The 25385-nt window shown below is 42.6% G+C and overlaps 2 protein-coding genes across 7 annotated transcripts in view; one reads left to right on the forward strand and one right to left on the reverse strand.

The window, feature by feature from the left end:
* The first annotated feature begins 4738 nt into the window (after positions 1 to 4738).
* Positions 4739 to 24752, forward strand: HABP2 (hyaluronan binding protein 2). 5 transcript variants are annotated; one of them, XM_042863949.1, is made up of 14 exons: positions 4739 to 4865; positions 11785 to 11818; positions 15015 to 15146; positions 16019 to 16129; positions 16832 to 16948; positions 17219 to 17338; positions 17866 to 18037; positions 18388 to 18482; positions 18586 to 18835; positions 19507 to 19649; positions 19981 to 20115; positions 21641 to 21786; positions 22693 to 22890; positions 24433 to 24752. In XM_042863949.1, exons 1-13 carry the CDS (start codon positions 4791 to 4793, stop codon positions 22864 to 22866), a joined length of 1704 nt encoding a protein of 567 aa, XP_042719883.1. In that variant the 5' UTR covers positions 4739 to 4790; the 3' UTR covers positions 22867 to 22890; positions 24433 to 24752. The 5 variants fall into 5 exon arrangements, with proteins under 5 accessions (XP_042719883.1, XP_042719885.1, XP_042719884.1 ...); XM_042863951.1 differs by having other exon boundaries at positions 18613 to 18835; XM_042863950.1 differs by lacking the exon at positions 4739 to 4865 and adding an exon at positions 11157 to 11267.
* Positions 24056 to 25385, reverse strand: part of LOC122175915 (nebulin related anchoring protein) — a 46131-nt gene continuing 44801 nt past the window's right edge. For both annotated transcript variants that reach the window (XM_042863946.1, XM_042863945.1), the window contains exon 42: positions 24056 to 24492. In XM_042863946.1, the coding sequence (XP_042719880.1) occupies positions 24394 to 24492 (99 nt within the window). In that variant the 3' untranslated portion in view covers positions 24056 to 24393. The remainder of the gene's footprint in view (positions 24493 to 25385) is intronic.

A 25385-nucleotide genomic window follows, 5' to 3' on the forward strand; every position in this document is an offset into this window, starting at 1 on the left:
CCCATCAGGAAACATGATATCCCACTGTCACACTGAACAATACCTGACTCCCATTCAAGTAGCAGCACTGCAGTGAAGAAAAAAAAATAGTCAAAATTTCCAGAAAATTATTTTAACATCTGTTTTGGAGGCACTTTTATTACTATTATTATTTTTAATTCAAATGTTGTTTTATTTATGGTTGCCTCTAAATACATGTAACATAGCATGGAGTTCAACCTTCATTATGGATTTGCTGCCTCAATAAAAAGTGGTTGCTATCCTGTTCATTATATTTGGCCTGCTTGGGGATTGCAAAAATAAATAAATTAGTAGTGCAGCTTGTGTCATCAGCACTGCAGCAAGAGGAGAAAAAGCATGCATACTGGCTGAAGGGACACCAAGACCCCCATGCCAAGTCTTGCAGCACAGCATGGCTGGATGGCTTGGCACCTGGGAGAAACAGTGCCTTTCTCAGAACTCAAACAGGAGCTGGTGAATACCTGGAGGTTTGAGCACTACAGGCTTGGCACTGTATGTCAGCAGAGCCTGTGAAGGCACTGCAAAGAAATTATATTAGTTCTACCTTTTCAAAGTAAAAATATCTGCTTTAGGATGGCTGAACAGAATTCGGCCCTTGGGATTCATAGCCTACGCAGGTTAAAGTGAGAGCTGTGCACATTAAATTGAGACTTTGAGGTAGGCCATCGCAACTTTCCTAAAATGATGTTACCCTGCAGTCACATTTTGTTTGTTTTTAATACTCTATATATTTACTGCAGGAGCTTTGATGCATGTTTTTCAGCTTGAAAGCAAAACTACTTTTATCCACTGCTTTGCAGTTTTAATGCTTTTAGCAGGCAGCTTCAAGACACAAAAATGGGCTCATAAGGCAGTGCAGCTAACAATATCCGGAGCTCTGATGGGGAAGATTTAAAAGAACACTCAAAAGGCAGAAAGGGACAGAAATCATGGCTGGGGCAACCACACACCTTGGGCTGGGGACAGGAGTAAAGCTCCTCAGTGGCAGGTTGCTCTTCGAGGTCTTGTTGGTGCTTATGTGCCTTCACTTGAAAAGCCTGGCACCAAATCAGTATCAGAGAGGTTGCTGGGCACAGTGTGTGCCACTGGAGCTGAATTGCTTCCCTTCCTAATTAGCCAAGTTCTGCCGTGCTCTATCTATTTGCATAAAGCCTTTGAAGAATTACTTCTGGGTTATAGCAGCGGGGACAAGGGAAGAGTTCTTGCACGTCCAACAGAACTTTCTGCCGCCTGCATTTATTCTGGTTTTTGTTTGTTTGCTTGTCTTTAAATTTTAACAATGCTTTTGATCTGAGCCCAAGAATTGAAACCATCACTGGGATTTTGCTGCTAGAGAGAATTATGAAACAAAATGCAACCGCAACACTTTAAATGTTGATTTAAGTGGTGTCTAGACCTCATGCTGACTTTCTGCACCAAGCTGAATTTCACAAAGAGAATGCCCCTCCTCCCCCTCCCAGAGTTGATATTAAAAGTCAATTCCCACTACTCTCACTCAACTCTGGTCCTTCTGTATAGAGAGGAATAATAGGGCTTCTGCTTTCCCACTTTTATTTGCAGTTTGGAAAAGGCCTGTGTTTAATGGAAGTGGAGGGAGCATTAAAAAAGAAGCACAAACATGTATAAGGATTTCGAGTTATTAGTTTAATTAAAGAAAGCCACAGAATGGTAGCAGTGGGAAAGGCCAAAGTCAGAGCACTGAATTTTGCGTATTCCACAGCACTGATGCTGGGTCTGAAGAAAGATTTCCTGGCCCTCCTAGAGACCACGTTATGCTCTTGTAGGCACTGTGCTGGTGCCTGATGCAGGCAACTATTTCTAATAATCACTGTTTTTATTAATGTTGACAATTAGATATTGTTGTTTTTCCTTTACCTTGGGAATTTACGACAGCATGTTGTTCATTTGTGCTCTTCTGCTTGATGGTGGAGGATGAAAAGCATCATTGAGGAAGGGTTTGAAATGCTTTCCATAATCAGAGATTGAGGACTGTGCATGGTGGAAGAAAAATGTCCAGGGGAAATGTTTTCTTAATGGAAATTCTTATTTTAGTAGGAAAATAGAAATGAACAAAGTAATGCAGTCAGGATTCCCATGCCTCTCACATCCCTGAACATCTAATAAATAGGAAGGAAGGAAATCAACTTTCTACAGGCAGATAGTTACAGGACAAGGGGGAATGGCTTTAAAGTAAAAGAGGAGAAATTTAGGTTAGATGTTAGGAAGAAATTCTTTATTCAGAGGGCAGTGCTGACCAGAGAGTGTGGGTGCCCCATCCCTGGAGGTGCTCAGGGCCCGGCTGAATGGGGCCCTGGGCCCTGATCTGGTGGGGGTCACCCAGCCCATGGCAGGGCTTGGAATTGGATGGGCTTTAAGGTCCCGTCCAACCCAAGCTATTCTAGGATTCTAAGATTCTATGTTTCTGCTGTTTATTTTGGCAACAAAGTTATCCAACCACTGTCATGTACTACACTCGATAATAATTCCAAATAAATCACTGACAGTACAGTCCTTTAGGTTGCTCTTTTCCTACTTTTATACTAGACAGCACTGCCAAAAAAAAAAAGGCACCTCTTGTGCCTGGAGCTGCTCATTAATGTAGGAAAAAAAATGAGCCAGAAGAATTTGTTGTCTAAATAGGCAACACATAGTGAAAGAGATGTTACCACACACATGCTTCAAGTAGGAAGCAAAAGGAATGCTGAGAGTAAAGGATCTGTTCAAGGCAATATGATTCTGCTGAAACTCTCCAATACAGCAACATTTCTTTCCATCACGTTTAACAGTTGTTTTCATCTATTCACTCTCAATTTTAAAGGACTGATTAGTTCCTCTTTACATTTTTTATCCATATTTTGTGTAATCCACCTAAACTGTCACGGAAAAGCTTTTTGTATCTGATGAGCAAGACAGCATCAATAAGATGAGTTTGGAGATGTAGGGAAAGTTCCACTCCAAAAAAAGAGCAGCTGGACCCAAGCCCTTCATTGCTTTTGAAGCCTTTTACTATGCACAGCAGCATGCTTTGTGCAGCTTCCATGCCTTGAAAGAGTTGGCTGTGTCCTCGTGGACAAGGAAAGCAAGATGGAATACGTGGGCTAACACCTTTTAAGAATCAAAATATGAGAAAGTCAATAAAGTATTAAACAGCACCCAGGATAACAAGTTAAGATTACTAGGTGCCATGTAACGTTTTTTTAACATATCATGAGCTGTGCACAAGGGCATATCTAAATAAAATGCATAGGAAATAGCATCACGCAAATATGATCTACATTTTTTCTTGATCAAAGAGGCTGAGGGAAAAAAATAATTAAAAAGTAAAAGCCTTATGCAATGAGATTTAAAAGAAAACTTTGGAGGCTGACAAGATGCATCTGGCACAACTTCAAAGTCCATCAAAGTACATATAATCAATGTTTGTCAATAGCAGTTTTGCATCCTTTAATTTATCTTTCATGGGTATAAAGCACGATGTTATTAGGATCCAGTCCATACCTTAATTCTGTTTGAGATTTGATGAATCAGGGCTCCATTAAAATTCAGTGCAAATCAGCTTACTCAAGGACACGTTACATAAAGTTGTGCATTATCTAACTCCTTTCATCTTGTTGTCTTTCCAACTAGTTAGAGGACCTGGTATATCTTAAACCTGCATGTGTGGCCACCAACATATTAAATCTCAAATGTGTTTTGCTTGTAGGCACCCGCTTAAAGTATATATGTGAGGCACAAGTGTCACACTATTTATTTTTTGATGTATGAAAACTACTTTATGATGCTCCAAAATGAGTGTACAATTTATTGTAGACTATTCAAGTCTTCTTAACAGAAATGTTCTTTTCCTCCTGGTGATGTAGAATGTTCTCAGCTTTATAAACATAGAGAAGAAATATTACCAAGGACTTCTATATTTCTATTATCCTTGTCCTCCATTCCTGGGCTCCAAAATATTTGGGAGAAAAAGTGTGTTTTTCACGTTCTCATAACATGAGAACAAACAAGGTCTGTACAAACAAGATCTGATCAGTATGATTTTGTTGACATTTCTGTCATAGAGGGTTGTGTTCCTGTGCTGTTTCCCTCAGCTGCCACTATTGTTGTAAATGCTTCAGTATTCACATAGAGACTGGGGATTACTCAAGAATTTCAGGTTTTATTAGAAAACAGATTCTGAGTTCTCATATCCATGGAAAAATGCTTGAGAACATGAGTCTTGGTGTTTGAAACCAGAAAATAATAAAAAAACACACTCTCATGTTTCTAAAAATTTTATATTTTATAATGAGATTCACTGCTTGTTCAAGTGGATGGGAGAAAAATCTGAGATAGAATCATAGATTGGCCTGGGTTGAGAATGACCGCAATGACCATCTAGTTTCAACCTCCCTGCTATGCGCAGGGTCACCAACCACCAGACCAGGCTGCCCAAAGCCACCTCCAGCCTGGCCTTGAATGCCTCCAGGGATGGGACACACCTGCTTTGAATGAGAATAACAGGAAAAAAAATCTAACGCAAGAAAAACAGTTAGTTTTGTCATTAGTTTATACTATTTCCAGCTTTGTTACTTGTTTGGAATACTTACCAGCAGCCAATGAGGTGGTTTTCTGCGCAGGATGCACTTGTTGAATCAGGGCAATCTGTTGAACATTAAACAATATTTGAAGTCAGTTATTTGCACTGAGTTAGCTCACCCTCAAATAATTGTGCCTTATCTGAAAAAATGTAGACAACAAGACAAAACAAATTTCAGCTCAAATAGAGCAGCATGAGGATAGTTAACGGTGCTTTGTCCCTTCAGGTTCTCCCACTGATCCTTTTCCTAGGGAACACATATGTGTCTGTGAGTATGTTTCAGTATTTCTTTTCTTGCTGGATGCCAGCCCTGTCACTTGCTGAGCCCTCCCTGGGCAGCTGGAAAGGGTGAAGAGTGGGTAATGGTATCTCCTGCCTACCTCATCCCTGGGGTGGTACAGGGATGGCACTGGGCTGAACTTTGGTCTCTCCAAGAATGGCTATCAAATGAATTTTCTTTTGAAAGAAGGTTCCTTCAAACCCCTGCTTTCTTAATGCCAATTCCTGTGTGTGCTGATTTCATATTTGCTGAAATTGATTTCCAGACATTCAGTGTTTGCATGTTTAAATGGATTCCTTTGGGAAACATGTATAGTGAGGAGCTTTATGGTGGATCTTTTTGAAGAGCTGGTTGGGTTTGCAAGCAGTGATAGTCTGCACTCATTGAGGCAGGTGTAGTTGCAGTCTGAGACAATATGAAGTCTGGTGCATATTTTCCTAGCTGGTTCTGGGCATTAGGTTGGTTCACTTGCTCTGACAATCCTTGTCTGACTTTGTTCTACACTGCACTGTAGAAAATGCAGTGCATGTCTCCCCCAGCCCCGAAAATTGATTAACACTGCTAACACACAAAAGCAATTCTGCTGTCACTGAATCGCAGCACGACAGAATATTCAGCAGGCTAGTTTTTAATAAAACATTTTTTTTTTCATAATTAATATAACAAGGTTTTCTGGCTTAGCACTTGGTGTGAATCCCAGAAAAAAAAAAGAAAGAGGGCAGTGAGTTGCTGTGATGTGACCATTGCATGGCAAATGTTACGAGGGCAATTTTTCCCCTTAATGATTTGTTTTGTAATGAAGTTATGCTGAAATAGCTCAAGCAAAAAAAGAATAGACTTTGCACACTGATGTAACTGTGGATTCCCCTCCCATACACAGCCAAATTCCTGTTTTCATCCTTCTTGCTTTTGTTCAAGGCCAGTTTTAGGAGTTTGTGTAAGTAACATTACAAAGCTACTGATGTTATATAGCAGAAGTCAAACACAGATTTAGACAGTAGCTCATACTGAGTCAGTCAAAATAGGACAGAAAAGATCTGGGACATTTATGGATCCAGAGGGTTTGGAAGACTATAAAGTAACAACTTCTGTCCGTTCTTTCATACTCTGAGGAAAAACTGATTTCACCTGCACGAATCCAAAATATTTCTATACATGGCATGAAAATGCATCATGGACGCAAGTGAGAGCAAAATTTGCTCCTGTTTTAACATATGTGTGCAACTGTACAAAATACTGCCTTTGGATGTAACTGGTCTTCCCAGTTTTCAATTTTGAGTGGGTTTTTTTTGTTTGTTTTGCTTTTAATTGCTATAGATCCTCATGGATCCACACATTGGCTCTGTATGGACAAGGACTTTTTAAAGAAATCAGTACATTACTTCTCAATAAGATGCGGCAGTAGAAATATTCCTGGTATGAAGTGCAGTGTTTTCAAGTATTCCTCCCTTTTTGCCAGAAAGAATTTCAGTGAGCTCTGCTGAAGCAGAGCTCAGACAGAGCCACTCAACTGAGCATCCTGCCTTACTCAAGCTTGCACTGAATCTTTTCTGAAATACATGTGGATTTGAATGATACACTTAAATGCCATGTCTAAAGAAATTGGCAAAAAGATGAGACTGAGCTGGAGCCCACACATTCCAGGGCAGGAGCTGCTCATGTGCTGAGCTTCCAGATAATGAAGCTCTAGACGTTTATAAATCAGCAGATGTTCAGATCAGGCTTTTCCCTCCTATCAGTGTTCCCTCCAGACTCAGCGCCACAGGCAGCAGAGAGAGAAGTGCAGGAGTCGGAGCAGCAGCTGTGGTTCTTCACTGAAAATTTTGGATCTTCAAAAAATTGATGTCTGATGGAGAGGGTGAAGAGGGTTTTAAAGTTTGCACCCATGTCCAGTCCAGTAACCAAGTGCATTTAGTATTGGAATGGAAAAGAACAAAGCATTGCATGAAGATCAAACAATTGCAAGGAAAACCTGTCAGTCCTGCCCTCAGCAGTGGGCTGGAACTGGATGATCTTTAAGGTCCGTTCCAACCTAAGACATTCTATGATTGTATAATTCTGTGGTTCTGTGATTCTATGAAAACTTCCCATTGATCCCTGTTTCCTAGCTGGCCCACAGCACGTGTGAAGCTGTTACCAGAAGCACAGGTCTTTCCGTGCCTTTAGTGTTTGGAAAACCATACGTTAGGCTGAAAAGGCCCAAAGTGTCTCTCTGACACCCTCTTATGTTAGTTTTTCTGCCCACTTGTGGATCCATTCCTGTCATAAACTCCCATTTCTTCTCTACACAACCATTCTCCCAGGACTCTCCGTTCTGCTGCATAACTACAGAGCAGAGCAAGGGCTGTCAAACCCCTCACCCTTTGCACCCCATGAGGCACAATGCCCCCCTGCAGCACCGCATCACTTTGCCTGATGCAGCAGGAAAGCGAGGAAGCCCCAGGAGTGCCTCCAGCTAATTGCACTCCGAGAGGGACACGAGTCTCTTTGGCCCCCCAAGGCAATCAGCTTATGCCCTGCAGCATGCAGGTTGATATCCCTTGTAACTAAAGGGACTTAATGACTTTGCATAAGCTTTAAGTCGAGCAGCATAACCTATGAGCCCAGCACCGGTTGCCAAAGCATTCAGTGTGACAGGGTGGGTTTGCATAACCTCCTTGGAATGGGTTTCATGCCTTTCCTTCACTCTGGCATTGCAGGCTGGTCCTGTTTTCCACCGGGGAACACACACACCTCACCCACCAGTGAGAGCAGCTTTAGAAACAGCCAGCTGCTAGCAGACCATCTCCCACAGAGTAAAGATTAACTTGGAAACTTTGATCTCTTGGAAGGCAGGAGCAGGTCATGCCTGTGCAGGGAAGCAAGCTGCCTCCTGCAGCACCTGTGAGAGCTGTGCTGTGCTTCTTTTGGGTCCTCGTGCATTTTGGATCAGATGTGACCACAGGAAGGGTCTGCAACTGAATAACCAGTAAAATCACAGAACCATTAAGGCTGGAAAAGACTACTAAGACCATCTAGTCCATCCATCAACTCATCCCCACCATGCACTAACCGTGTCCCTGAGTGATACATTTTCCCATTTCCTAAATGCCTCAAGGGATGATGATGCCATCACCTCCCTGGCTAGCATGTGCCAATTCCTCACCAGGTAAATAAAAGAAAGATGTTGTATGTAAACTTCTCTGGAAGTCCTGCCACCAGTTAATAAGGAACGTGCTGTATACTCTGGGGCAAACATTGCAGTTCAGCACACAGGCAGGAGATGGCTTGCTAGCAGAGAGGTGAAGAACTTGGGAGTTTTGGTGGAATCCTTTAAGGGAATGGTTTCCCAGGCTAAAAATACAACGTGCATTGCATGTGTGCTCCAGATGATAATATGCCCTGCTTTCATTATACCACAGCCATCGCCTTGGCTGAGTAATGTAATGTCATTGCTGGAAAAGCCATTTTGCCTTGAAGTTCAAAGACTGTCACTATCCAAGATGGTTGCAGGCAAAAATCTGGCCGATTGTAAGAGCATCAGAACCATCAATTCCCTCCTCCTTTGGCGAGGAGCCCAGACAAAGGTTCCCACTGAGAGCTGTCAGCAGGATCAAGGGGTTCCCGAGGAAAAGCAGTAGTTGTGCCTGCCCTCGTGGCTCCTCCGTGCCGGATGTCAGCTGTGGGTGGAAGCTGATCAAATAGCCTTCCTCGCTCTCCAGCACAGCCCTGTGCCACCACCTCCCCGGCTGCAAGGCTGAGATTGTGCAGAGGAAAGGGCAGACACTTGGTTTGCTGCCATGGAGGCCACTTTGCAGTGAGTTGCAGGAGAAATGCCTTGATTTAGTGCAATTAAGCAAGCAACTCATACAAGATGCAGCTGAATTTCTGAACTCCTGTAGGGCTTTATTGGGAAATACATATATGTGGAGGGGCAGTTTTCATCCCTTTGGCTCACCAGCTCAAATAATAGATACTGTTTTCTATGGAATTACTTCTGGTTTTCGCATATGTAAATTCACAGCCTAACCCTGCCTTGTAGCCTTTGTGCTGCCTGTTCCTCCACCACCTTTGTATTGTAATTATTCATCTTGATTGTAATAAGGGGTAGCAAGACACAAGCAACAATTCAACTGCGGAATGCCCTTGGCAGCTGTAAATAACCTCCCTTGAATTTAGGGTCAAATCTTCCCTTATTCTGAAAGAACTGCCAGAGAGTAACTGGACATTTTTGTCTAAGAGCTGTAGGATTCTGTCCTGAGATGTAAGAAAGCTCCCGGTTCTAGCATTCCTGTTTGAAATCTATTATATTCTATTAGCCTTTCTTAAGGAGCTGAAATGAAAAATGGAGAGCATCATATCTCTGTGGCGTTTAACCTTTGTACAAAGCCTAATTAGCAAAGTTTCAATGGTTCTTTGGAGAAATGAAGCTTCAGTGAAGTGTTAATCCCTATGATGATGACAACAACAAAGGTCAGATGAAATCAGGTATTTTGAATTTCAGCCATTAGCCCACCCTTTTTTTTAGGCACCCTATAAATTTAATCGACTCCAAATTATGAACCCAAGTAAAATGCCTCTCCTGCGTTTTTCTTTTTTGCAGGGTTTCTTTTTTAAGAGCCTAAAGTCATAAAATTTAAAACTGCTCTCCGCGAATTCTTCCAGCTTCACTCCCCCATCTCTGTGGACACGCTGCCAGCAGGATCCGGCGATTTTATTCCCTCTTGAGAAAACGCACAAAGTATCGGTGCCAGGCTGCAGAGAGCAGGCTGTTTGGTGAAACAAGCCCCACAGCCTCGTTTCTTCTCCCCCCTTTCCCCCACCCCCCCGCTTCTCCTTCTTTTGTTCGCGTCTTGCTCCCGGCTGGGCGCAGTATCGCACCTCGTTGGAAGGACAAGATCCTCCTCTGCTGGCCATGAGCAATACGGCACGGCGGCGAGGGGCCTTGCCACACTGCTGTGCTCCCCCACCAGGCCTCCATTCTCTGTTCTCCGCCTGTAGTCCCTTTCCTACACCCCCACCTGCATCCCCTCCTGCAAACCACCTCTCACGTCCCACATTCCATGTCCCCTGTTGCACCACTTGCATGCTATATTCCACTCCCCTCATTCTGCATACCCCATCCCATGTCCTCCATTCCATCTCCCTCATACTGCATCCCACCTCCCGCATTCCCCATCCCAAGTCCTCCATCCCACCTGCCATATTGGCCATCCCATGCCCTGCAGCCCCCTGCATGGCACATAGGAAAGGGCAAGTTCACGCCTGCAGGAGGGAAAGAGAGGGGCTTTTTGCTGGCCTCAACTAAGCAGCACCATAAAAAGATTCATGTATGGAACCAAAAGATGAAATTTGGCTTTGTGACAGCTAGCAGAGGTAGAGGTTGTCTGTAGCAGTGTGATCTGGTGGATACCTCAAGGGAGGAGTTAAGTCTCCTTGTTAGGAGACCAAGTCTACCTGGGATTTTATCCCCTACAATTCTGAATTACATATGGGAGGGGGAAAGAGAAACAGCACAGTGGAGCTGTGATAAAGGTTGGGTTGATCTCCTGGGAGCATTTGTTCGAAGGAACATTTGTGTTGTGTCAGCACGTAGTGGCCTTAATCCAAAACTAAGAATGCAAATCTAGGGCTTAGCCACCCTGAAGTACAAAGGAGTAATGGATGCTGATGGAAACCTGTATATTTTCCAGGGCAGCAGGTTATTGCAAGAGGGAAGTCAGGTCATCTTGCTGTCTTGTAAGCAGCTCTGTCCATGGGAGAAGGTTTGGAGGGAGACAGGTTTGAGGAAAATAGTAGTAATAATTGGAATAATAATGTGCTTAGGCTCCATTCCTTCTCTTCTTTACATCTAAGCAACAATGCATGCATATCTCATATAGCCCATGCTGGCACTTTGCCCTTCCCAGGCAGAGTAAATGGCTGCCCTGAGTGCAGGGGAGTTTTAGCAGTCTCCTTGAAGTCAAAAGATTCTGCCCGCAGACGCACTCAGCAAATGACACAAAGGAGAAGTATGGAAAGCTGAGGAGGGAAACAAGGTGCAGGTACACAGAGGTTGCACCGTAAAGCATAGAAACCAAGCAGAAAAAACCCCACTCCCTGCCTCCAGGGGGTCGTGAGCAGGCCTCAGGCAACCTCAGGTGCATGTGCTGGGGGAAGCAGCAGGTGTGAGTTGTTCTGAGTAACGTGGCAAGGTTCTTATTCACTGCTGCTTATTCATTTGCTCCCAGTTGCAGCCAGGTTTTAGCTAAGAATGTTGGCATAGCAGCTCCATGTAATTTCTTATATGTCTACTGCTAGCACAGGTGCCCTCACTGCAGCTGGGTAGTCCTGTCTTCAGCTGGGATTTACAGCAAAATGGGATGCCTGCTGACACCTCTGTGTGGGGAAATGAATCTTGATGTGGTTTTGGTACGTTTTCTTTCTGCTTCACTTGCTCCTCAAAGGCTGAAATGCTGTTTTCTTCCTCCTCCTATTCCCTTTTGTCATTTGACCTTAATCAGGAGCCAAAAAGGAAAGGCTGGAGCCCCATGTCAGAGGGTGAACGTATGGCATTTCCTCGTGGGAAGGATGTGCCCTGGTAGCTGGCTGCATTGCTGGTAGATAAATGCCATCACTTAATAAGCAAAGAAGTAATTAACTTACTTAGGATCAGTGTTTTACAAGCAGACTGCAACTTTGGCTGGATGCTTAGAGAATCTGGAGTTCCCCTGTGGGTTGTTGAGAGCAATATGGTTTTATCAGAAAAGCCACATAAATCTGAAAGGACTCTTAAAAGTACTGCTTGGGCATCTCTGGAGTGGGCAATGGATTTATCTGGACGTCCAGCACTGTAGTGAAGTCACCTAATTACAGGTTGTACCATAAGCCAAGACCCAGCTTGGATTTTTTTCCAGAAACTGACTCTGCCCTTCTTTATCCTGCGCAGCCTTCCTGGTCCTTCCTGACCAACCTGCTGAATGGTAAGTAGCTTTGATTTCTTCCATTAAATTCTGCATATGAGCCTGAGATGTTGGCAGCCTGGTCCATCGAGCTCCATGGCTGTTGAGTTTTAACTTCATGCGCAGCTTTGTAGCACTTAAGGCAACAGCTGAGATCAAATAGGAAGTTATTGTGCTTTGGACAGGCAGCATGGTCTGCACTCCCAGGCCTTCCTGCTTCTCACATTGGTGCAAAAGGCAACTATGTCATTTTGTTGTCAATTTGGTCCAACCTGTGAGTCTTGTGGCCCTATATCCATAAAGCTCTGGTTCTTTCCCCAGATTAATTCTGCTCTCCTTATAGAATGTTCCAGATCAGTATTTAGTTTCCACATCCTCAGCTGCAACTAAAAACGGGCTATTTTACTGTAGTGAAACAGCCCCAAAGCTCTTTGAAAGGAGTGAGGGTTTGGCTGTTCGCTGTTCTTATTCCTTTTGCAATTTCTTTCTGAAGTCATAAATGCTCTCAGCCAAAGCTTTTGTGGAAGGGAGGAAATACCAAGAGGTCTATGTAGAAGCAAGCGGGAGACCTACTGGTATTTGAAGTACCATTGCAATTTCAGCTTCATAAAAATAACTTTGTATTATTCACAGACCCTCAGACAGAAAGTATTTAGAGAGGTGGCAGGAAAACTCATCCTGCTTAAATTAGGCCAGATTTCAGTTCGTCCCCAGAGGTTCAGAGAGCTTGAATAAATGCCGGGTGCCCTCAGTGTTGGCAATAAGCTTTAAATTTGCACATCACTCATCTCGACAACTGCAGTCCACCAAAGTTACCTTTCCATTCGGGTCACTCGATGGCATCCTAATGCATCACTTTCCCACTTGGAACATTAGTCATGACTTGATCCAGGCAAGGTTTTGAAAACAGTGTGACTGCCAGCATTGAGATATCTGTTCTCCCTATAAGAGATAATCTGTGTAAGCTAACGAACAAGAGGATATTGATCAGAAATCCATTACGTGATTGACAGCTCTTGGCAATGTGAAAAAGTGCAGATGAAAGCTTGAGCAGTTTAAAAGATCACCCAGACCTCAAAGCTGATTTGAAGCTTTAAAAGTCAATCTCTTGCCTATCAATTATGGGGGGATTTTTTTTTTTTTTTTTTTGTACTACACAGAAGAAAGTTATTCTTTGAAAATTTGCATGCAGGATGTCTAATTTAATTTCGTGTAATAGTCACATTTTGGTGACAAATGTCAGATCACTGCTTTTTAAAGCATGTCAAGGTTTTCCAGCACTTACAGAGAATGAGCACTCTGATTTAGTAATGTGTTTAAATCAACCAGTGTATCAGATTTGGTGTGTTAATTATGTACTCAGATTAAAAAAAAAATGTTGCTTTTGCTTTACTAAATCCAGGGCTTGTTATGAATAATTAAAAAAAAAAAAAAAAAAAGGAATGGGAACACTTCTTAAGTAAGAGATGTGGAAGCCAAATAGTTATTTAGTGATATAGCAGTGATAAACAGGAAGACATCTCTGTTTGATGTACCCAAGTCAGGGGAGTCTGTTCTTTATTCTTATGGTGCTTAATAAATGATTGATTCATTGCTAAGTGATGGTACCAACACAGCAAAATGAAGCGACAGTATCATCATTTCTGGAGCACTGTCCTTACAGTTGTAGATGTTTCTGCAATGGCTTCGCTGTCTGTGCTTGTTTGGAGCACTTGTTTTTCCTCTGTCAATTCAGCAAAGCCCTTGCGCTCCCTGTACCGCATGCTGGGCATGTCTGCTGGGTGCTCTCAGCAGCCCCAACTCCTCCGCTCATCCTTCACAACTTTTACCAGCTATGTCTTTTAGAGAAGAAAGATAGAAAAAAGGCTACCCTGTCTCTCCGAATAGCTCCTTAAAGCACCTGTGGAACAAAAGCTGACGTTTCCTGCTAAGATTCTGAAAATAAACAGGGGAAACAAAACCAGGCTCCTCCACAATATTCCCTCAAACTCGAGTCCGCCTGCAGAATCTCCCCTCAGACGAAGTGAGCTTGCAGGTTGCATTTCAGGCAAAACCTTCTTTTTGTTTTCCTTTCTTAACTACATCGCATTAAATTTAATTTTGTTCACGGTAGACAATGTCCTTATCTTCCAACGAGATCCTTCTGTTCCTCAGCACAGCGCACACTTCTGCAACACTTGCACACTGTCGAGACTCTGCTCCTGTGGAAATAATGAGCTGAGTAAAAGGAGTCTTGACTTGACATAGCAATAAATGAGGTGAAACTTTTCTTTTTTTTTTTTTTGTGAGAAACGAGAGTTGGCATGTAGGAAGGGGGGAAAAAAAAAAAAAAAGAAGAAAAAAAAGATGATTCTATTTTAATATGAAATATAAAACACCCATTGTACAAAAGTGGAATTTTTTTATTTTTTTTTCAGAAGCAAAGAAAGAATAAAGATAAAGGCTGCGAGGGAATGAATGAGGAGAGAAAGCTAAGATAATGTAGTCGATAATCAGTTCAAGGCTGAGCTTTATCCATGGGGCCATCGGTCCGGCCCTAGGGGAGAGCTTTTTAAAATCTCTGCACACTGTTTAGCTGTGCTCATTATCATAGCTTGTCTTTGACATGTCAGCGGGGCTTCTATGGGTAGCAGTGTGCCCATGCAAATCAGCTGCCCCAAACATGGACTGGTGGAGCTCCAGGCTCTCCATCAAGCAAGCATGTGCTTTGTGGCACGTCCCCCAGCACAGTGGGGATGTTGCTCCCTCAAAGAGGCTCTGAGCAAGACAAAGGAGGCCTCTTCTTGTAGAGTTGCCTCTTCCCAGGACTCTTAGAATCATGAAATCGTTAAGATTGGAAAGGACACCTAAGATCTTCACATCCAGCTGTCCACCTACCATCAATATTCACAAAACCATGTCCCTAAGTACCACATCTCCATGTTTCTCAAAAACGATGGTGACTTTGCCATCTCTTTGAGCAGCCTGTGTCAGTGTCTCACCATTCTTTCAGAGATGTTTTTCCTAATATTCAGCCTGAATCTCCCTGGTGCAACTTGAGACCATTCCCTCTCAGCAAATTGGGCTCGTCCATGTCTGCGTGGACATTACCACCAACTGAACAAAGAACAGCCATGTCCCCTCCCAGCACCTCAGTAGATGCTCCCAGCTGGGGGCAGTCATGCACAAAGGTGGCTTTGTAGCAATTATAACCCTTCTGCATTTCCTTTCCCTACAGATGAGGCTGATGAGTATTACGAGTACTATGATGAATACACGCAGGTGGAGGAGGAACCCTCTGAAGTGATTAGGCTCTTGGGGGAACCTGACTGGATAGGCCTATCCCCTCACCACAGAAGAATCCAGCAAGGTGCTCCTGGGGGTGGACAGGGGGTGAGGAAGGGGTGAAATCCCAGCCCCAGTATGCAGTGTGTGGCAGGGCTCGGCTGCCAGCCTGCCTGCAGAACGCCTGCTTCAAAGGGATGAGTGGGGAGGGTTGTTTGCTGTGTTCTCTTTTGTGTTTCTCTTGTAAGGAGCCTGTGTTTTATCTCTAGGTTTCACAGGATGGATTCTGATCATGCAGAACATTTCTGATTGCTACTACAAAAAAACACAGGCTTATTTGTCTATAGACACTGTAAGACGTAATTGCTATTTTCATGGGATGTACGTTCTGTATTCGTGCTGGGAACCAAATGTAGAGCAGGTTTCCCTTTTTCTTTTTTTTTCTTTTTTTTTCCTTTTTCTAGTTTACTGAACTTTAGGAGAGCAGGAAAGTATGCCCTGGGCTGCTGTGGGATCACAGGGGGAGAGGTGGGACAGCAATAACCCTTCTCCTCTGGATGGCTTTTCCAAGGGAGTTTTAGTGCTAGGTTGCAACCAGTGCAATACCATGTCTAGGCAACTTCACAGCAATGGCACAGAGGCACGTAACCAGTGCAAGCTCTGGTTCTTAACGGATCTGCTTCTAGTACGATGTCACATGTGCTCCATCACAGGCTTGTAAAGGGAGATGGGAATTCCTGGGCTCTAAGCCTTACAGCGTACAGGAAGTTCCACAGCAATCCATAGCAGCTCGTGCCACTGCTGGGCCAGCCATCAGCACAAGCCTGTGTTACGGTGGATGCTTGCCCAACTTTCTGCACAGCCCTATGGTGGCACCTGTCACACAAAAAGCACACACAAGAAAAAATGCTGGTGAGAAGCTGAAGGAAAACTAAAAGCCCTCTGTCCCTTCCCTAGAAGATCTGTGCACCCCCAACCCCTGCAAGAACAACGGCCGATGTGAGATGAGAGGAAGCAATTTCACCTGCCTCTGCTCCAGGCCCTACACTGGGGATACCTGTGAGAAAGGTAATCACTTCTTTGCTGACTGATATTCTTGTTCTCACAGCTGAGGCAACTGAAGCAAGTACAGGGTTTTATAAACCCACTCTTCCCTGGAGGGAGAGATTTAGCAACCCTCTTCAGCCGTGTCAATAGATCCAGGCTGGAGTCTGTCTAAAGCAGCATCAGCATCACACACTTCAGGTGTGCAGAAAGCACACTTCTGTCTTCTGCCACCCCATGGCAGCCTCCAAAGGAGGGCTACAAGGATGGTGAAGAATCTGTCGGACAAGGTGTGTGAGCTTTGCTCAGCCCAGAGCAGAGGAGGCTGAGGGGTGTCCTCATGGTGGCCCACTGCTCTTCAAGGGGGGTGGATCAGCAGTGTGGAGCTCTGCTCTCTGGTGACAGTGACAGGGCCTGAGAGAATGGCATGGAGCTGTGTCTGGGGAGGGGTAGGTGCAGAGTAAGTAAAGGCTCTGCACCAGAGGGTAATGAGCAAGGAACAGGCTGCCCCGGGCAGCAGGCATGGCACCTAGCTGCTGGAGTTCAAGAAGCATTTATTTGGACAACACTCTCAGACATACGATGTGATTTTTGGGTGGACTCAATCCTTGGTTTCTTCCAACTCGGGATTTTCTATCATTCTCTGGGTCAGGAGAATCAGCCTGTGAGGGCACAGCACTCCTGCATGTGGATGAAGTTTTTTTTTTTTTTTTTGTTTACCTGCAGTGGAGGACACCTGTGTGGACAACAGCTGTGTTGGAGGAGACTGCCTTGTTACATTAACCAAACCTTACTATCGGTGCAGCTGTAGCCATCCCTACAAGTTACCAGACTGCCAGCAAGGTGAGTGCAGCTCAGCAGGCACAGATCCCACATTGTGGGGTGCTGTAGTCCTGAGCCTGTGTTGGCTGCAGGTCCCATCTGCAGGGATGATGCTGGGTGATCCGTGCTCTGTGTGATGGGTGGATCACTAATGAACCCCATGCTGGCAGGAATTTTGAAGTTCTTACAAGGCTAAATGAGGGCTTTCCCTGATTTTCAGTGGGGATGTGAATGAGGCTATAGTGTGTCCAGTGGAGTTACAGTGCTGTTCTCTCATTTTCACCTTGACAGCTTCTTCACAATGCAGGCCAAACCCATGCAAAAATGGAGGAATCTGTATACGGCACAGAATGAGAACAAAATTCACCTGCAAGTGCCCTGAACCTTACCGAGGGAGGTTCTGTGAGATTGGTAAGTGTTGTGGGAGAGGCTAGGGGTTGAACCTCCACAGATTGTCCTCACCTCAGAGTCAGCTTGATGACGTTTGTAACATAACACTGATTGCTCTATGTTGCAGGTGACCTTTGCACCATTCTCCATACAGTTTAGGATTATAACCCTGCAACCTTACTTTTGGCACACCCCTTGCCCTATCGTGACAGTAGCTCTGTACCCAGCTCTGCCTCATCCCTCCAGTACCATTTATTGCATAGGTCACCAGAGAAGAGATTCTGCTTTGTCATTGAGAAATGTCTTAGCTGCTAGGTCTTACCCAGTAAAGAGGCTTTGGGCACTTGAAGTCAGTGGAACTTATGCTGCAGTGATGTTGGGACATAACTCATTTCTGGCCTATCCAGGATAAGAACTATCTTCATGTAACCCTGTTGGTCCTTCTGATCCTTTGTGAAATTAATGTTAGGGAAGGAAGAGAGGGAAAAAGAACCAGTTTAGGCAAGGAATGACAGAGAAGGCTCTTTCATATCAACATGGTTTTACAGGACCGGATGATTGTTATGAAGAGGACTCCTTTTATTACAGAGGAAGAGTGAACCAAGCAGAGAATGGCAGGACTTGCCTGCACTGGAATTCCCATTTGCTCTTAGACTTCCCTACTAATGCATTTATGGAGGATGCTGAGCTTTTTGGCATTGGGGAACATAACTTCTGCAGGTAACATTTTTAAGAGAGCCAGTTGTGTCACATAGATCTTTGAATACAAATTGCTCCCATGAATTTGCTAAAATCATGATATTAAAATGGCATTGTTACTGAAGATTCCAGAAACAGGCCTAATTTCCTTTGTTTTTCTTAGGGTGAAATAGTTTGGGGACGGTAAAATGGCAGCAGATACAACTCCATTATTTTAGGAATTGTCTTTATCAAATCTTATGAAGAGTATCTCTTGCAGCTTGGCTGTCCTGTAGAAGCACAAGTGTGCTCTTATTAGCATTCTTGGCTTCCTTGTGCAGCTTCAAGGAGATTTCTGCACTTTGGCTGATGTTCTCAACCATTCCTTTCAGAAATCCTGATGATGATCAAAAGCCCTGGTGCTTCATCAGAAAAAATGGCAAAGTGAAATGGGACTTCTGTGATGTCTCACTGTGCTCTGAGACAGGTAGAGTAATGCTTTAGGAGAGAGCTGGTTGGCCATGCACAGGTGGTCCTGATGAGCAGGTCACTGCCTGTTACTTAACTCCTGTCTGATATTATTTCTGCAGTGCACGTTGCTGTTTCTTCCAACACAGATAAGGAGAACCAAGAGCAAGAAAATGAAATGTTCAAAACCTGTGGGCAACCAGAAAGTCAAAGGGGACTCAAGAGAATCTATGGTGGAACTAAAACTACAGCTGGCAAGCACCCCTGGATGGTATCTCTGCAGAGAAAGTCTTCTTCTAGAAAAGTAACACACATCTGTGGTGGAGTGCTAATTAAATCATGCTGGGTTCTTACTGCTGCACACTGTGTTGAGTATGTGCATGTCCTTTGCCTGGGGCAGATAAACATATGAAAAACAAAGTGGCCATTAAAGACAACTTGGAATTGAACTGATTCACATTCCAAATTGTTTCTGGGTATTGAAACGAAAACATACGTGAAAATATGCACATACATTTTAAAAAATGGTGCTTGTTGGAATTACAAATTAAACTTACATCCCAGTCAACTAAAATGATCTAAAACATAGTTTAGTGAACAAACAATGGTGGTGGGTGGGCTGTTGCACTAGATGATCTTGGAAGTCTTTTCCAAACTTGGTCATTCTATGATTCACTCATCATCACAGCTGCAATAATAGACTATTTGCATGCTGCTGTTCTCCTTCAAAATAAATTTTAAAAATTAAATGTTAAAAAACTAGGTTAAAAAAAAAAAAAAAGCAGCAATAAAAATGTTCATGCAGCATTAATAATGTTTTATTTCATGATTGCAACTATTTAAGAGTGCATGGACTGTCCAGCACTGCAGCTTTCTCTTCTAAGCTCTCTTATTACTAACTTTGGAAATCTTGCCATTGTGCCTTGCATCAGGAAACAGTATCTTGGCTTCCAGATAGTTAAGCTGCAGGTTTTCACCACTGTTGCACAACATCTGTTCTGCACCACCACAATGGATAATGTAGTTTACTTGACTCTTCGCAGATGCCAAGCAGAAAATCTCCAAGTGGCCCTGGGAAAGCAAAACCTCGATAGGAAAGAAGATCAAGAGCAAATATTTGATGTGGAGAAGGTCATCATGCATCACAGATACAGAATGGAGGATGATGTCCCATACAATGATATTGGTAAAGTCTTCTTATTTAATGAGTTGTCTGAAAGCACCTCGCTGGAACTGAGGTCAGTATAAAATACCCCTCTGAGAATGTGAACTGGAAATAAGTAGGCCACGTTCTGGCTTACACCCCTGTGAATCATAGAAGGAAGGCAAATCATGATGGGCAGAGAAAAATCATGTGTGGGGGGAGTAAAAAAAATAAAGGGACAGGTTCAGCATGTAGTACAAGCTGTATGCCAGTTGCTTGGAGCCTTGCACAGAGTTGTGGTACGGACTGACAGTGATGGTAGGGATTAAAACCAGTTTCAAATATTTTTTGTGGTGGTTTTTCTTGTCTCCAGCATTACTGAAGTTGAAGCCAACTGGTGGTCAATGTGCCATCGAAACAAAGTATGTGAAAACAGCTTGTCTGCCAGATTTTGAGTTTCCTGTTGGGACTGATTGCTTCATTTCAGGATGGGGCGAGACAGAGACAGGTATGTGAGCTCTCAAGGCTTGCTGTAGTTTGGCCGGTAGCTCGATGGCAGTGTGAGCTGGTGCTTTTAGTGGCAATTGCTAGACACAAATGCAGGGCTAAGCACAGAGTGAAACCAAGGCCCAGAGTTAAAAATTAAGGACAGCAAACCCTCCTTTGGGAATGATTTATTGGCAGAAGCCTCCAACTGCTAGACACACAGAACTTGTCAGAGTTCTGAAGAAGTCCCCAACATGTATTTTGTTGTTGTTGTTGTTTGTCATCTGATAACACAATGTCATGGTTTCATCTGGAGCCAGCCACTGAAGCAAGATGTATCAAGAGAGAAGCTATAGTACTCTTATGTTCCAAGAGAGGACCAAGGCAGACTGGCATTTCCACGTGCTTTTCCAGCCCATTGGGTCAGATAAGTTTTTCAGAAGCAGCATCTGGATCTTCAGATGCACTGAAAAAATAATAAAAAATCCAAAGCTTTTCAAGTTCAACTAGCTCTGTCCGAAACCTTTCTTGCCCACAGTAAATCCTGAGGGGAGAAATTACTATGCTTTAGAAAAGATAATGGCAATTTTCTGAAAAATGCATTTTCTCATGTCCTGATTGATGTGTTGCTGTAAAGCAGCAGAAGGAAAATGTGTCACTGAGGCTGCAGTAGGTGTCCTAGTGCTTTGTGACTGATACAGCCTGATACAGTACGTAGGGCCAAATTCTTCCTTCTGATGTAAGTCTCATTGAAGTCCACAAGAGACAAGCGGGTATATTTGATCAGAAAGCACGAACAGAATTTAATAGACATTTTTTAAAAGTTCCAAATAAAAAGTATCTTAAAAAGGATACAGAGAATTTTTGTATTATTTTTTTTTTCCTGCAAAGAATATCAAGTACCCTGTACGTGTTCAAACTAGATGATGGCTCCTTTTTTGCACAGAGCTATTATTAGCATTTCAGGAAATCACTGCAGAAATGGAAAATTTCCTGAAACTCAAGCAGAACCAAACTTATAAACCATCTTTAGTTATCTACAGATGGTAGTGCTTTGATACTCTGGCTTTCGCCTTTAGATGTCAAGTTATGTCTTTAGATTCACTGTAATTAATCGTTGCCTTTAAATATTGCATGATTTTCAGTTTTCATCTGTTTCATTAGCCCACGTATTAAAACATCTAATGGCACCAGCCTGAGAAGTGCTGAGCAGCTCTAAGTACTCCTGCACTTAGTAGTGGGAGCTGCAGACGGCCAGCACCTTTGAAAAGCAGGATATCATTGCTACGTGCAGAGCTGATCTGAGCCAGATTCTCGATGTGTGTGACTTTGGTTCTGTTCAGGCAAGAGCTCAGTGTCCTGCATGAAGCTTTCAGGCTCAGACTTAATGCAGACAGATACTTCTTTTCTTTCCAGGCTAGACAATGAGCCCCTTCCTGCTCTTTGCCCCTTCCATCCATGAGGCGAGCAAATTTGTGTTTTGAAAAAAGACATGTAACAGGAATGTGAGGGAGGTGACTTAATTTTTTCGGTGTACTGCCTTGCAGATGACACGTCCCCTAAGCTGTTAGATGCCAGTGTCAAGCTGATTTCGCAGAAGCAATGCAATGCACCCAGAGCTTATGATCAGAGGCTGGATGAAAGCATGTTTTGTGCAGGAAATCTTCGGAGAGGTAGAACTGATTCTTGTCAGGTCTGTTGCGTTTTCCATATTTGAACACTAATTTTTTGTGTAAATAGGCTGTGCAGAGCAAAAGCTCTGGCAGGGGACTGCATGTGTGTCCGTTTCTTCCATCAGTGTATTATTTCAACAGCCACTGTCTTCCTTCCATACAGTTTGAGATGTATATCCCTGGAGCTAATGTCATCACTGTCAGCTACAGGCAGATATTTGGGAGCTCAAGAATAGCCTGGGAAAGGTGGCTTCTGAGGCAGATTGTCATAGTAACTTTGAAAACTTGCCTTTTTCCTCTCACTTCTATTACAGCCTCTATTATGAGAAACAATTCTAATCTGATTTTTGCTACCAGAGCTTATCCTTACTAGAGAAGGCAGGACTGATATTTCCTTGTAGCTAGTGAAAATGTGAAGCTGGTTCATGTAAGCCTGGTGAGGAGTTTGAACAGTGCTTCCTGTGGTGAAAACTGCAAGCATACTTACTTACACTAGAAATCACCAATAGAACTGAAAATGAGATCAGCCAACTTGGAGTGATAATTGTCATTATTTGAGGGGACCAGTGTGAGGAAGGTCAGGTGTTTTCTTTTATGCTGAGGATCACGTTTTTATCTTTCTCAGCTCAGGCTCTGAACACCTGGTACTTCCATGCCTGGGAAATTTCATTTGACTTTTTCAGATACATTTTGCAGCCTTAAACAGAAACTTATGTCTAAAGAAGTCTAGTATTGTTTGACCTGGTTCCAGTACTGCAAGCTGGCTTGGGAATTGATCAGAACCTTTTGCTACACCTGCTAGGAGAAAAAAAAAAAACAACAAACACCACTCCTGCCTCTAAGTCTTTTGATAAGAGAAGGCAAATCTTACATTGGTGAATGATTCACTTCTTATTTTAAACTAATCTTGTGTTTTTTCTCATCAGGGAGACTCTGGAGGTCCTCTAACTTGCGTAGAAAATGGTTTCTATTATGTATATGGCATTGTGAGCTGGGGTGATCAGTGTGGTTTAAAAAACAAGCCAGGAGTTTATACCCAGGTGACATCATTTCTCCGTTGGATTAAACACAAAATTCAAACTGAGTCATCGGATCAGTAGCTGACAGCTTTCATTTGGTGAAGGGTAAGTTTGAGATATTTATTTGTTCTTAGCCTTACACAAAATTCCCCTTTAGCCAAAGTTGTTATTGAAGGCTTCTCATGGTCCTACCTGGGCATTCTGGATCACCATCTTAAAAATAACCTTTCAGTGTTTTCTAGAAGCTCAGTGACAATTTTTCTGCTGGGGGCTTTGAAATAAACCCTCCTTTTGTAGGCAAAACAGTTTGGAAACTAAAGCAATACCAATTTTTATCCACCTCAAAGCCATTGGTTTGTGCTCTGAAAGCCAATGACATTTTTTCACGTACTTAAAATTAATAATTTGCCTGTGTTTGGAAGACTGGAGCCATTAGAATCATGTGAGCAGGGAAGATCAGGCGGGAAAATTATTTTTAAAAGCCCTTCTGTAGGGCAAGTGATCCTAAATTCCATCAGTGATGAGTTCCAGGTTGAGAAGTAAAAAATAAAGTAAATCACTAGTAGAAATATCTTATTTACTTCTTTTAGGAGTAATCCTTCTTTTAGGAGGATTACATATTATTCTCCAGCTCTACCATGGCATATATGTGCTTAACTTCAATTCATATGTAGAGGGTATTAAATTAAAAAAATAAATAAATAAATCTAAATCTATTGGCTAATTTTTGTTGTTAACAAGTTTTGCAAGTAGAATTATATATTTTTCTGCCCAATGATTCTGTAACTCTATATAGAAAACTGGAGAACAAGGGATTGACATTAAATCAGAATACAAAAAGTAGACATGTTTGCCAGCAGAGTCAATTATTTAAAATAATATCTCCTTCATCTGAATACCAGGCTTTATAAACTTCTCTAAGAAGCTTCCTAATCTGTCAATAAGCTGTTAGTAGTAGTTTCTAAGGAGCTGATTTTGATTATTTTTGTTTTTCTTTTGGAAGATTTGAGAAAAGAAAACAAACGAACAAAAAACCAACCTGAATGGGATGTGAATATGTCCTGTTAATCAAGAATAAATTCTGTTCTGTTGTCCACCAACAGACGTGTCTTTGGTTAGTCAGTAACTTTGTGTCCACTGGCTGTTGTCTTCTTCATCTGTTAAGCCACCCAAATCTTGTCTTTGTATTCTCTTAAATCAGCAGTGCCAATGATACACATAAACATACACAGTGGTGCCACAGAACATATAAATCTCTAAAGACTAGAACTATGGAACCAGATTCATCAAATTTATTCAATACAAATGATTTTATGTTCTACTAATGAGGTTCATTCATCTGTAGTACAAAGCTGAGCCTGCCAGTCATCTAGTATTAATTTCATTTACAGCTTTAAATAAATATCAACCTCTGTAATGCATATAGTGATAAATCACAAAATATCCACACAAGTTAGAAACATCAATTATTAGTTGCAATGTCTAGTTTGTTTTTTAAAACAAAAAATTCTTAGATGTCATCTGTTGTGCTTTCCAGAAAAATGGAAAAGCTATAGGCTTTGTAGGATAAGATGAAAATCTATTTGTGTTTTGTCATGTTCCTGTTCACTACTTGTACAGATGCATTTTTCTTCTCTTGACTTGCAGAATTTCCGAAGCATCAGGATTAACTGTGACCTGCTGAGATCCTTCCAGCCCCACTTGGTCCTGTAAGATCAAACACAACTACATCATAAAGATAGCTGAAAGCAGAAAGCTAAGATCTTATTCCATAAATATATTTACTAATTAAAAGTTACCTCGACTGGAAACAACTGGACAAAGTCTGAATTACTGCTCTGTACTGAGACAATCTCTGCCATGGAAAAGTGTGGATAGCTGACCCATTCATGTCAAATATCCAAGGACAGGATGTGCTCGGTGCCTAATTTCTAATTTGAGCATTAAATAATGAATGCATTAGCAAACACCTGAGTTGCAGATGTATTGCACACCTGTAGATTTCTCTGGTACCATCAGATCATCACTGCATGTAAGACTTAAGAATATACTGCAGACTGCATTGCTCGTCCATAGTTAAACTTTATTTCCTCAGTAGCTTTAGAGATGGGAATGTAAATCATGGATTTGTCCTGTTTCTCTTACAGGGGCTTATTGTTTGACTTTTAACACTTAAACAAATCAAGTATTAAAAGCACACATAGCTCTTCTTATACTGTAATCTAACATTCCTTAACTATAGGGGCTACATTACAAGATCCCTGTATGGACTTTTGCTCTCTTACACAGGGACATAGCAGAATTGAAGCCACCTTGTGGAGGTAAAGGACAAGGAAAACCTGGAAAAAAATTGCTTGTAATTTCTTGTGTTTTGAGATGAGTGGAGGAGACCATAGTACATGTTATGGTGTCAAGAGTCTACAGGGAGACTGTCAATACAGCTGTCAGGGGAGAGTACAGGGTAACAAAGTGTGTCTTGCTGAAATTAGGAAAAGAAAAGGGAGTTGTGCCAGGTGTCCCTTCCACCTGCACTTTTGCTCTCTGTGGGTAGACCACTTAGAGATCTGACAATATCCAAGGTCAAGGGAAACACACCCTGT

This window comes from Lagopus leucura, unplaced genomic scaffold (assembly GCF_019238085.1).
Source record: "Lagopus leucura isolate 7727_CA_CO unplaced genomic scaffold, USGS_WTPT01 Super-Scaffold_741, whole genome shotgun sequence".
NCBI lineage: Eukaryota > Metazoa > Chordata > Aves > Galliformes > Phasianidae > Lagopus > Lagopus leucura.